Genomic DNA, 13222 nt, shown 5'->3' on the forward strand with positions numbered 1-13222 from the left:
ATGGAAGAGACATATAAGCCCAAGATGTGGCTGGCTGGAGATAGAATCAGTAGGACTCAGTGATAGGGAAGGTTGTGAGGAGGAAGAAGGAAATGTCCAAGATGGGCACCCAGGCTTTCTGCTGGGGTGAGCTCCATCTTCTGTTGAAATAATAGTAACCTTTTAATATTTGGTTGAGTAAAATCAAGGTTCTTGCTTGGAGATCAATTGAAGAACCTGCCCAGCTAGAAGTGAATATAGGGTAGTGATGGAGAAGAAATGCTGCCTAACTGCCTGTGAAGGGGCCCAGGAAGCTGCTTGGAGCCATTGTTTGAGCTGGTCTTGATGAAGGGAGGATAGATGGAAAGATTTAGGTGGGGATGGAGATATGTTAGGAGGAGGAAAAAGCCACATGATGGCAAAGAGGCACAGACGGTCCTTTCTGTGCCCCAGAAAACAGTTGAAGGTGTCTAGAACAAAAGCTGGTGGTGGCTGTGCTCAGTGTGCATGTGTGTGCTTGCATGTTTGTGTCAGGGAGGGGAACAGAGCAGACAGTGAGCCTGTGAAGGCAGGCTAGGGCAGTCTGCGCTCTAAAACTCAGAGCTTAGACTAATACCATGCAAAGTCAGGTGAAGATGGAGGTTTTAACCACGGGAGTTACATGATCAGATTTGTACTTACCAATCATCTTTCTCTTTCAAAATCACAAATGCTGGGAATTTTGGTGGACTTTAGAAAAAGATTGAGTGTAAGTAGTTTAGCAAATTGGAGTAGAAATGCTGGGAATCTCCTAGTGGTCTGTCTCTTCTCCACATGGATGGCTGCAGGTAAGTTGTAGGGAGTGAAGCTGCCCTCACAGCATCAGCCAGGCTGACATAAGAGTCAAGGTTGAGCAGCCAAGGGGAAGGCTGACAGGATCTGCCTCCTGAATAAACTGTGGTGTCACCTCAGTTGATAAATGTCTGTGATGCTGGGTGAAACAATCCCATCAAGACCCCTTCTCTGGATTTTACTCTTCATGGATGGAAGCATCGAAATATTTGAGTCAGAGGTCTAAGTTCCTTGCCTTAACTTGGTCGGTTATTTTTTATGATGCGTACAGGGTTATGGGGATTGAAATTAATGCACAATAGCCAGGAAAGTTATGCCTCCTTGGACCACATACACTCAGACATAACTTTATTCAGTTGGCCTCTGGACAGAGACCATAGGCTTGGGAGGCCATCTACACTAAGGTCCTACCTAGTAGAGGTTAGAAAAATGCCTAGATTTGCCAATTCTGTCAGATGTTTGTTTCTTTAGAACTGGGAAACTTGGACTAGATTAGCTGCTGTACCAAAAACCCTCAAGGCATTCCAGGAAAGATCAAAGGTAGTTATATCTGGACATGATCCACAGCCACCTGACGTTGAGTGTGCCGATCTCATTCCTCTGCATGTAGAGATGGAGGGACAGTGTTTCAAAGGACCTCTATAAAATTAAATCCTGATAATGAAAGTACAGGATCCCAAAGTAGGAGAGTAAAATGATTCTGAATCAGTACAGTAGATTCTAGGACAAATAAGTATAATTGCCGTATGTCTTTGTGACACCACAGGCCACTTTTCATGTTTGTCTCTAATTACTCACTTGTAGAATAAAGTGGCTGGACTACATTAGTTTTAAGGTGTTCTGTGGCTGTGATATTTGGTGATTGTGTGATTAACTGCCAAGTAATGACTGTAACAGTCAGAATGTGGCGATACTCCCACCCAGCAGGGATATCTTGAGTATAAAGGAGGCATGGTATCCTTACTTCCTTGACTTCTGTTAATGAATTTAATTTAACGATGAAGTCCAGATAGAGATGACTTGCCATTAATTGGTGATTGATAACTTGTTCCATCTTTTTCTCAAAGCTTCTGGTTCAGTGGTCACTTCTCCTTCCTTTACCGAGCTGAGCTCCCTTAAGCTTTTTCCCTTTGGAGCATCACTGTATATGGTTGTGGTTGCTTCAACAAAGCTGCCACATTTTGGACTTGATAGCCCTTTCTGGAAAGTTCTAACAAAAATTGCTTTTGCTGTATTGGGACTGACCCTGGAAAATGGCTGCCAGATGCCAGAACTTCTTCCTGCATTTGCTATTTCATTATCAGTGTCAAAATCTGCTGTGTGAATGATGATAAATGTGTGGTGTTTTGTTGACGGAGTTGTGTTCTCTAAGATTAAGCCCATACTGAGAGCCAGCTTCTCTCTTGTGGAGTCCCACCCACCATTCATTGCAGGTTGTCCAAAGTAAACCCTGAAAGCGTTAAGTGTGTATGGTGAAGGATAATAGGAGACCTCCAGTACAAGTTATTTATAAATGTAAATGGTAGATTTTTTAAAATTCTAGACAGAGAGACAAGACCAAGGTGGGTAGCTGCTGTGGAAGCAGGGGCACGTTGGAGAGCATACACCTAGGAGTCCTCAAAGTATCTTTAAGCCAGTATTCTAGGTTGGACTGAGAGGGCAAGGAAGAGAGATTCATCTTTGGACACTCAACTGCTGTGAACACTACCAAGGCCTGAGTCGGATGCATTGCTTCAGCCAAGGCTTTTCTCTTTGAACTTCACTGTCCCCTTTTAGTAAAACAAGCAAGTTGGACTAGGTGAACTCAAAGGACTCTTATAGGACTTTCTTCTCTGGCTTTTTGGTCAGATGGGCTCAGCTCTGGGGCCTCTCCAGCTTGAATCTTCAATGGCTTTAGGGGCTGTCCACTGGGTATATGCTGATCTTTTATGCCCCCTCAGATGTAGTTCTCTAAACACACCATTCCTCTCTTAGCACTTCCCTCAAATTGCTAGGGTAGATTTGAAGTAAAATAACAACCAAATTAATGGGTACTCTGCCTTATTCATCTTTCTTTCTTGCTCACTTCCCTTTGTTTGGAAAAGGGTAGGTTACCTCAGATACCAAACTGAATTCATGAGGGACTGGAGAATCATTCCTTGCCTAGTAGAAAAGATGTCCCTCTTCTGGCTCCATAGATTCATTGAGGAAATTAGATGCCCTTTCAAACCTGAGGAATGATTATGTTTCTATAGTAATGATAATTTTAATTCTCTGTACCTTCATGTATTGGGACAGACAACAATCAAATAGCTACCATCATTATCACTTCCTGTTTTTCAGGCTCTATACTGAGTTTTTATATATGTGAATATCAGCTCATTTAATCTTTATAATATATACTTGAAGTAGATTCTATTTCCCTTCACTACATATGAGGAAACAGAGATTTACAGGTTAAAATATTTGGCCAAGGTCACACCATAAGCAAGTGGCGGAGCTGAGTCTGAACTTGTGTTTTCTAATTTGAGACCCCAAAATGCTAACTACTGTGTAGGACTGTCAGTGCAGAACACTCCAAGGGCGCCATAATTGCCTGATTGATGAGAAGTCCAAAAGTGCTTGTCTTCCACACAGAGTTTAGCCCCTGGGCCATGAGTGTCTCACCAGGCAGTTTTCTGAGACAGCAGCTCCAGCTAAGGGAGAAAAGGTGGCAGTAACTATAGGTCCTTATCTGACTGGTTTATGATCCAGAGATGGGCTTTCTTCTGTGGACATACGCCATCCTAATAGCGCCATTTATCATTATGACAAAGGTTAGAGTGGGGAAAAACTCAAGCTGGGATGAAAAAATAGAATTTTGATTATTTTAACAGTTGGAGGCGACAGCATATCAGAACCTCTGTTGAATGGCAAATGGGAAGCTGGCCTGAAATTGTTTTAAAATATATCCAGAGATAGTTTTCTATAGTTGTGATAAAGTCCTTTGGTGGTGTTTGGAGAGATACATTTCTGTCTAAAGTCCTTATAGTGTGCCCTATGTGTCACCCATATGGAAGGATGCCTGTTAGCGTTGGGAGAGTTTAAGGCTCTGAGAATTGTTCTGGGAACCTGTGACTCCCACACTTGTTTTGTGTATGATTAACCAAAACTTATTGTTTTTAAAAATGTATTGTGAATGTCTTTTCACATCAGTAATCTTTTCAAGATTTTAATGGCCATTCTGTTTCCTTGGTCCATCTGTTGATTGGGTAGAAACTAGGCTTTTGGGACAAAATCTTCCATCCTTGTCAGTGAACTGGAACAAATGAATGCTGGTCAGGGTCCCTCATGACTTTCCTGCCTATCTGAGAAGTTTTTTGTTCATTTATTTGGCTTTGTTTTCTGGAAACCTAGAGGAAAGACAATGGGGACCAGAGCTTCAACTAATTTATCCCCTCTTTTTTCTCATCCTCAGGCAAAAGAAGGGGAATGTAGCGCACAAGCATTGGGTTGGACCTTCAAATCTGGTCAAGTGCAAGCCATGCCCTGCGGCACAGTCGGCCATGGTCTGCGGCTCTGATGGCCACACCTACACATCCAAGGTTAGTCTCTACTATTGTCTTTTTTGTCATCAAAAGTACCCCACGTCTGCTTGTTGAGTCTCTGTGCCAAAATAGGGGCCTGGGCCACTTGGTTGGCTCTGTGGCTTGCCCTTGAGAAGCTGCCATATGAGCAGACTGAGATAATCTCTGGACCACAAGACGTGTAGCAAGATTAAAAATGTTATGTTCCATGTAACTGGACTGGTGGAGGGTTAAAGGGAACCCTTTAACATGGCTGGCTCTGCCGGTGCTGTGTCATCCTGAAATGAATCTAGAGGTCCCCTGAGAAGGTGGGTAGTGTGATTCTCAAGAGACACAGGTTCCATAGCTTAGCCAGGAGGAGCAGCCCAGGGAGGGGGGCTGAGGGTGCTGCTTTGTGAACAGCACCATGAAAGAAAGGAGTTTGATGCCAGCCTACATTTGACCTACACTTATGAACACCTAGGATACATCTGGTACTGCAATGGCCTGCTAAAACATTGCTTCTTTCTCAGGAGGAATCAGAGGCTCACAGTGTAATGGGGCAGAGGTAAATGTGGTGACAGGTCATTTTAGCTTGGATCAAACCAAGTTAGACAAAACAGTTCATACAAAAGGAGCCAGGATGAAGCCGGTCTATATATTCTAAATGGAGGGGTGAAGAAATGCTCCATGACCAATTCATCTGAGATCCAACAGTAAGATTTATGGGGAGGATGCTGGAATCATGGAGGCCAGAGGTGAGAATTTGTTCTTGGAACTTCAGGCATTATTCTTGGGATAACTTTGTGAATTTGCATTTGACAATGGGTTCATTTCATTGGGATAATGAAGTAAGAAAGGGAAACCATAAAATCAGGAAGAATTTTCTTAATTCATTCTTTTGTCTTACAAATGTTAACACTCCCTTCGGGTCTGGCGCCTTGCTGGGCTTGAAGGAGCTGGTGTGCAGGTGCCTGCTTCCAGTGCTTTCTTCTGCCTTCTGCTGTTTCTATTAAAGCTTCTGCTTGCACAGTGGAGTCTCTGGCTAGCCAGTTGCCATAGAGAACACCCTGGTCTCCTCTGGCCACATGGCCATATGGCTTTCGGGCTGTTCTGCTGGGGTCCCCTTTGCCCTTGTCCTGCTGCAGAGGGTTGATAGCTTCTGTTCCCACTGATCCTCACACCACAGAGATTCCAAAGCCCCCTGGGAGAACCCTCACTTCCTGCTTTCCAAAGAGGCTTGTTCAGCTTATTTTGAGGCTGCAGCCACTTTCCCTGGTGATTTTAGGATGCATGGGTCATTCAAAGGTAGATAGATAGAGATATATAGATAGAGGTATTTTTCCTTTTTACCTAGAATTTTATTCTCCAAGATTTCCCTATTTTTTTTATCGAAGGGAAATATATCTCACGAAACATACATCTGGGTCTGACTTATTTCAGTCCCATGTAAATGCTTTAGGACCTCTGTAGCATTACCATTACATGATCAGTTCCCTTGTTTATTCAGCAATATTGTTTGAGCCCTTCCTACTTGCCAGACACTGACCTAGGTGCTGGAGAAGCTTATACTGTTAAGTTTGGAAATCTTGGAAATAGCCTGCATGCCCACCAATAGATAAATAGATAAATTGTGGTATTTATATACAATGGAGTACTACTCTGCCATAAAAAGGATAAATGAGTCAGCTTTCGGTAAATGGATCCAGCTTGAGGCCACAGAGTTAATGAAATAAATCAAGACACACAAGTTTAAATATCACATGGTTTCTCTTGTGTGAGAAACCCAAAGGGTAAATAAGTTACGAAATGGAGGACAGATATCAAGAAGCAGAAAAAATATGTTCAAATGGGAAGGGGAATAAGGAAGGTAGATGAAGAAAGGAATGAAGGGAAGAGGGATTAAAAAAAGAGAATGGAAAGGATAAACTGGAAACAAAGATTTGTAAATCAGGAGGGAAAGAGGGATTGAAGGGACAGGAGGGAAATGAGGGAACAAAAAGAATGAAGATATATTATGGACAGATGCAAATTCCCTATGATGAATGTGATCATTATGTATGGCAAATATGTGCTAGTAAAATTTTTTTAAAACTGAAAAAAACATGTTAGACAAAACTTGGTGGCTTTTTTTCCTGGCCAGAGTCAGTAATGCTTCCCTTTGCATGTGTGCACCTGCCTTGAAAGCCAGAGCTCCTCTGCCCACAATCACAGCCTGGCTGATAGCCCCAACCCATCTCATCTCACCTCAATGTTCTCTTACCCCTTCCCCTCCCCTCCATGACTTCTGATGGACTCAGAGTTTGACACTGCTTGCAGTACTGGAACCTGCCTCTGGTACCTTAAGTACATCTGGAATAGTGGATTTATAAGCGAAGTTGATGTTCCATTTTTATCCACCATTCCCAAAGGCCGATGGCACCGTAATTATTTTTCCTCAGGACCTAGATCAGTGATGGCAAACCTTTTAGAGATCAAGTGCCCAAACTACAACCCAAAATCTACTCGTTTATTGCAAAGTGCCAACACTGCAATTAAACCTGGATACTGCGGTTTTGGTTTAGAAAGACAACTGTTTTCTGATGCTCAGCTGCTGGGGCAAGTTGGCTTGTGTGCTGACGGAGAGGGCTCTGCGTGCCAGCTGTGGCACCCCTGACATAGGTCCACCACTACTGACCCAGATGTTAGGTGAGTAGACAGTTGCCTAGAGGACCTGTTAAAATGCAGGGATGTAGCACATCTAGGCTAGGTCTGAGATACTGCATTTCTAACAGGTTCTCAGGTGACGGAGGGTGGATCCCAAAAATGGATCCCTCATAGGTCTCCCTATCTCCATCTTCCCTCTTCTGGCTTCAGTCCATTTCCATGTAACGCAAGAGGGTAAACATTTATATTTCTTCCTTGCTTCAGTGCTCAGAAAGCTTTTCTCTTGCTAAGAGAACTAAACTCAGGCACTATTGTCACTAACACAGCATCTCACTGCCTGACCCCACTCTACTCCAGAGTCACTTCTAAGAAGAATCTTTCGCCTACTTCTAGTTTCTCGATGTACCATGAAAAACTGGGGAGAGGGAAAATGAACAGGATGGAAAACGTTCCCGCCCATTTGAGTGTCACAGTCTTAGAGGGGAGACAAAATTAAACAAGGAACTGTATTAATTAGCTTTTTCATCACTGAGATACAATACTCAGCACCCTCAACTTAAAGAATGGAAGATCTAATTTGTTCACAATTTAACTCCATGACTGACTGGGTTCATGGCGGAGACATCATGCAGGAGGGTATGGGAGAGCAAAACATCTTAGTTCTTGGCAACCAGAGAGTAGAGCAAGAGTATCAGAGCAGAAGGGGCGAAGGACCAGATGGACCTCAGGGCCATGCTGCCATGACCCATCCATACACCTTGGAGTATGTTCCACCAGTCCCTTGGGCTGGATCCCAAAACCTAACAGGTTGAAACTCCACCCTAGCCTCCACTGTAACCCAGCAAATAAATATGTATTACAAAGCAGAGAGAGAGAGAGAAAGAGAGACAGACAGATAGACAGACAGATAGACAGACTTGCTTTGTAGGTGGTAGGGAGGGAAAGACTCTTTGAGGAGGTGTTTTTTAAACTGAGAGTAGATGGGGTAGAATGTTCCAGATAGAGAACACAATGAGCCCGGCAGTAAGGCCACAAGGTGTGTTTGCTGAACTGAGAAGATGCCTATGTGGTTCTAACAGTGAGGGGAAAGGCATGTGGAATGAGGGGAAGAGGGAAGATGCTGAAAATAGCCTAAGAGGGGATATTCAGTGAGCTAAAATATAGGGGATGGTACAGCAATTCCAGGCTGTGGCATACTGAGTATTGCAGTTGCCTGAAGAATGTAAAATCTTGAAGGCAGGGACAGTGCCTATCATGACCACCACAAAATGGGTAGTGGGTACTCAGTGAGTAACACTGCCCCAAGAGGAGCCAGCGAGGGCTCTAGAAGAAGGAATGGGGAGGTTCCAGTCTGTTTCACCCACCCTGGACTTGAGTGAACAGAGTGTGCAGAGCTTAGTGATGAGAATGTAAGCCATCCCCATCCTGGGCCCAGGTGTCTAACTAAGCACCTAGCCTGGGGGTCTGGCAGAGAGTTAGTGCTTCCTTACAATGCTTTTGTCAGTTTGTGCTCTTCAGATTATTTCCTCCAACTTTGCAGTAAACCACCTGATCCTCAAGTCTGCATTTGGAGATGAGCCAGGAGATATCAGTGAAGGATCAGGACTATTTGAATGACTGGCATATTGCTCTTCAAACCACAGCTAAAACCTGGCCTCTCACCTCTATCTCTCATTCACTGAAGCAGTTAAAAACTCCAGCTCCCCGTGACCCCTCCATTGCAAGGGGCAGTCGCGACCTGTCAGATGTGGTGACTTGAAATGCCTGTTGCCCAGGGATTATCTCTGGGAATTTTTATTGGCCAAAGGCCCCAGCAGCCTGAACTGGGGAAATGGCTTTTTTTGTGTGCAGGAGGTTTGCTTCTTCCAGGTGCTGGGAAATAGCTGGTTTAACAGGCAGGATTAAATTCAAAAGACCCCTTTGCACTGACTGTTGATTCTTCACAAAAGTGGCCTCTCTATGCAGCATTGGGCAGAGCCCTCAAAACTTTTCCCCAAAAGAACCATGCTATGCCAGTAGTGTCCTTCAGTTGCTGTACCAGCTTGACTGATGTTTATTTCCCAGACCCACTCAGCTCTTTTCTGAGAGCAAAAATGAGACCTAAACCCACCCTATCAGAAATTGTGGTATCCTACTCCCATTCTCCATATGTAATGTTTTAAGGAGCTTTCTGATGCTGTGACAAAAATACCTGAGATACTCAAGTTATAAGGAGAAAAGGTTTACTTTGGCTTATGGTTTCAGAGGTTTCAGTACATTATTTCTTTGACCTGTTGCTTTGGGCCTGTGTGGCACAATAGATCATAGTAGGAACCCAAAGGTAGAGGAGGTCTTTTCACTTCGTGGCAGGTAGGAAACAGAGAGAGTGAAAGGAAGGAGCTGAGATTCCACTAACCCTTGCAAGAGCATGAGTCCAATGGTCTAACATCCTCCCACTGGGCCCCACCTCCTAAAAGACCCCTGTGCTGATAGTGCTGTGAGCTGGTCACCAAGTCTTCATCACACAGGCCTTTGGAGGACCTTCAAGATCCAAACCACAGCATGTGGTATACGGCGGTCCCACAGGACAAGTCCATGGCAGTGTTAGAGACCTGTGGTCTTTTGTCGAGGTGTCTGTAATCTACCCACTTCTTTTGAAGTTAAAGAAAAAAAAAAGAAAAAAGAAAAAAAGGTTGGAAAGAAAGCATTGCAATGGAAAATGGTGTTGGTTCCCTTTCTGAACATAGTAGATCAAATATGAGCAGACAGAACTGTGTACTGGTTGCTCAGGAGCTCTGAAACAGAGCCTGGTTCCAATCTCCCATGGCACTCACTGAGGCTTCCTTCCAGGTGGCATGTTTCAGGCTGGTCAGTTTAACTACTGAGCTGCTTTAGTTACTGTACCTAAATACATGACCACTTGATTTTTGATATTTAAAAGGACTTTTTTAATTAAAGGATTAGAGACAAAGCATTAGACAAAGCATTAAAGACACTAGCAGATGCTCAGTTAATAGATGTGAATGGGTTAAATGATAATGAACAAATCGTCCCTCCAAGTTATGGCTTTATTTAATCATTGGTGTTAGGAAACCAAGAGCAAATCAGACCATGATGCATGTGTAACCAGGGATGATTTAAATTATTAAGTCAGCTTCATAAAAATTAGTGTTGGCAAAAATAGATTATACCTCATCACATCATCATCAGGGAAGGCCACACCCCATGGTGAATAATCACAGCTGTTTAGATAAATCAATTATCCTTCAAGATGGGCCTGAAGGCTGTAGAGGTTGCTGGGGACAGAAGCAAAGAGTCTGTACATCAGTCTGTCCTTGATGCTGGCCTCTACCCCAAGCCTCCTCAGACAAGCATACTGGCCTGAGTAGTCATAGGCTTCAAAACTGGGGGCTGCATTTAGGAGTCTTGGTTCACAGCAGACCTTTTTCAATGTTTCACCAGAGTCACCACTCAGTGCTCTGTGACTCCTGCGAAATCAAAAATAAAGTGTACAAGAACACACACTCTTGATATGAGAGATGTGTAGGCTCTTACATGACAATAGATGTTTATTCAGATTATATACAGAAGATCTCACAAAAGATAAAAAGCAGAAGTGCAGGATTGGAATTGACACACTGAAAGCAAATGCTGTGGCTCATTGTAGAGTGTGAAGTAGACTTGGAACCTAGATGTGGTTTTAACCTCAAGTCATTTACCTTAGTCATTTTTTGACTTCCCTTCATGTCACATTCTTTCAGCCAGAAAAACTGACATAGTGCAGAAATTTTTAAAATACTCATTGAGTTCTTTTTTACTCTGTACCACTCATTGTGCCAAATACTAGGGATATGGTAAAAGACAAAATAAAGTCCTAGCTTTCATAGAATTTATAAAGAAGGTAGAGATATTGGAAAGCAATCTACTTTCATTATAGTAGGTGCTATGGTTTGAGAGTGGTTTGTCTCCCGAGAATCCCTGTGTTGGAGGCTCAGTTGCCTGTGTACTGCTGTTGAAGTGGTGGGACCCTTAAGAATTGGGGCCTTGCCGGAGATTTAGCTCAGTGGTTCTGGCCCCTGCCTCGCAAGCAGAAGGTCCCGAGTTCAATCCCCGGTACCAAAAAAAAGAATTGGGGCCTGACATAAGATGATAAGGTCAGTGGGGGCACTGACCCTGGGAAGGATTAATGATTGCAGATTAAGTTCTCTTAAGAGTGTGTTGTTATAAAAAGAGCAAAACTAGCCCCTCCCCGGGCTCTGTCTTCCTGTCTTATTAGGTAATGTCATCTTGCATGTACTCCCACCATGAGGCTGTCACCATGATGCATATATAGCTAAGGAGGCCCTATGAGCTAAAGAAATCTATTTTCTCTATACATTACCAACTTTTCCTATTTTGTTATAAGAACAAAAAAATGAATCAATGCAGTAGTTATTTAGATAAGACAATCAGGGTGCTACAGAAGCACATAGCAGGGCCACTTCCAACCCATTTGAGGTATAAGTAGTCTTCTTAGAGGATGATCATGATCTCATTGAGATCTTGATGTTGGAAAGAGTCACCCAGAGCAAGAGTGAGGTCAGGTGAGCTCATTCAGACACAGGGCAGAGAGGTTTGAAGAGATAAGAGAAAGTAAAGTACCTTGAAGGGAATGGAGCAGTGTCATTGTGGCCAGGTCACTTGTGGAGTGGGGACAGGGATAAATGAACTATAGAAATAAGGCTATAGAAGTTATCAAGGGGATCATTTAGCATGGCCTTGAAGGCCACATGAAAGGGAGTTGGACTTTGCCTGAAGAGATTTGGAGATCCTATTAAAGATTTATAGTTAAGAATTTGTTTGCACTCGTATAGGAGAGAAATGCCTGGGGCTGGATGCAGGCAGGGTAGCTGTGAAGGGCCTATTGGCATTGTTCGGGTGCAGCATGAGTGAGGCCTGGATTGACATTGTGGTTTCAGGATCAGTAGAAAATAGTTTAAAGAAGTATTGAGTAAGCTATAACTGGTCTTGGCAACTATTCAATTTCAATATAGAAAGTCATTTCAGGAAGAACTCAGCAGGACTCTTTCATCATCTCCATCCTGGTTTGACTTGCAAATCCTCTTGCCAACAGCTTCATGATTTCACCAGAATGATGTCAGGAGTCCATTGTATCTGAAACCCTTGCCTTTTTCTTCTGTTAGCTGCATAGAAAGATGAAAAGCTACAAGGGTTGGGGTCAGGTGAAGAGATCCCAGCTGCTGACTTTTGGCTCTGTGTCTAGTGCAGCTCTGATGCCCTGTTGCCCAGGTTCCATTCAGTGGACCATCTCAGGATCGCTCCCTTTGGAGGGGAAAGCTACTTTAGAAAATAGCAGCAGACCTGAAGTGGTGCTGGGGTCTTAGAAGCACACAAAGTGACTGAGGAAGAAGTCCCCACTGCCCTAGGTGCTGGTTCTGGAGAGGGTCTCCTCACTGGGCATTCCTCCCTATGACTTCATTTCCTCCCTATGACTCACACCCAGATGCTGAGGCTGTGACTGCTCATTTCCCAGCCAAGAGCAGATGCTCCACCTGGCCTCTGAGGAGAGGGCTCTCCCAGTGCTGCTGGGTGTCCTGAGAGTCATCCCTGCTCTCCAGCATCAGCCTGGCTGTTGGTAATTGGCAAACACACAGGCAAACATCCATCTGCTGTCACTTTCCACTCCCCCTTATTCCTTCTTAATCGTCGTTAAACAATTAGCAAATGGCTCATTTATGTCTAGATGTAGAAGAGAGATGAGGAGTTCAGAACTGCTGTGGAGGAAGATGTTTCCCTCGCCTTCTGAGTGACATAGCCCAGGGAGGGGCAGGCAAGCAGTGCTTGCTTTACAGAGCTGCCATTTCTTTCGGCATATTGTTGTTAAAGATGAGATTTTTCAGAGGCATCTTAATAGTTTCCAACAATTGCTACAAGAAAAGGTCATATTTGAAGTTCTTGGCAAGTGCAGTCTCTGCTGGCCGGCATTTCCCAAAAACAGGTTATTCTGAGGGTTGGAGCCAATTGAGGGTGCAGATTTGTGAGATTGCTCCAGATGGCTCCGAGCTCACTGTCTTCTCAATTCTCCCAGACTTCTACCCTGTGAGCATGTCAGGCATGAGATTTCCTGCATGGTTACTCTGCCTTATTTTTCAACACAGCTAAGTCTGTCAGTATTTGGGGAATGCTTTGGGTAAGGCTGCCCCTTACTTCCCATCCTAGAGCTGAGATTTGAGAATGGTGTTCACTTGCAAATGGTGAGAGCC

The 13222-nt window shown here is 43.8% G+C and overlaps 1 protein-coding gene across 2 annotated transcripts in view; it reads left to right on the top strand.

Annotated features, from left to right (window-relative positions):
* The window catches only part of Spock1 (SPARC (osteonectin), cwcv and kazal like domains proteoglycan 1), a 527108-nt gene that overhangs the window by 377816 nt on the left and 136070 nt on the right, over window positions 1–13222 (top strand). For both annotated transcript variants that reach the window (XM_087194726.1, XM_087194725.1), the window contains exon 5: window positions 4247–4373. In XM_087194726.1, the coding sequence (XP_087050852.1) occupies window positions 4247–4373 (127 nt within the window). The remainder of the gene's footprint in view (window positions 1–4246; window positions 4374–13222) is intronic.

Source organism: Heterocephalus glaber, unplaced genomic scaffold (assembly GCF_053883595.1).
Source record: "Heterocephalus glaber isolate CG9 unplaced genomic scaffold, H.glaber_assembly_v1.0 deba00001606, whole genome shotgun sequence".
NCBI lineage: Eukaryota > Metazoa > Chordata > Mammalia > Rodentia > Bathyergidae > Heterocephalus > Heterocephalus glaber.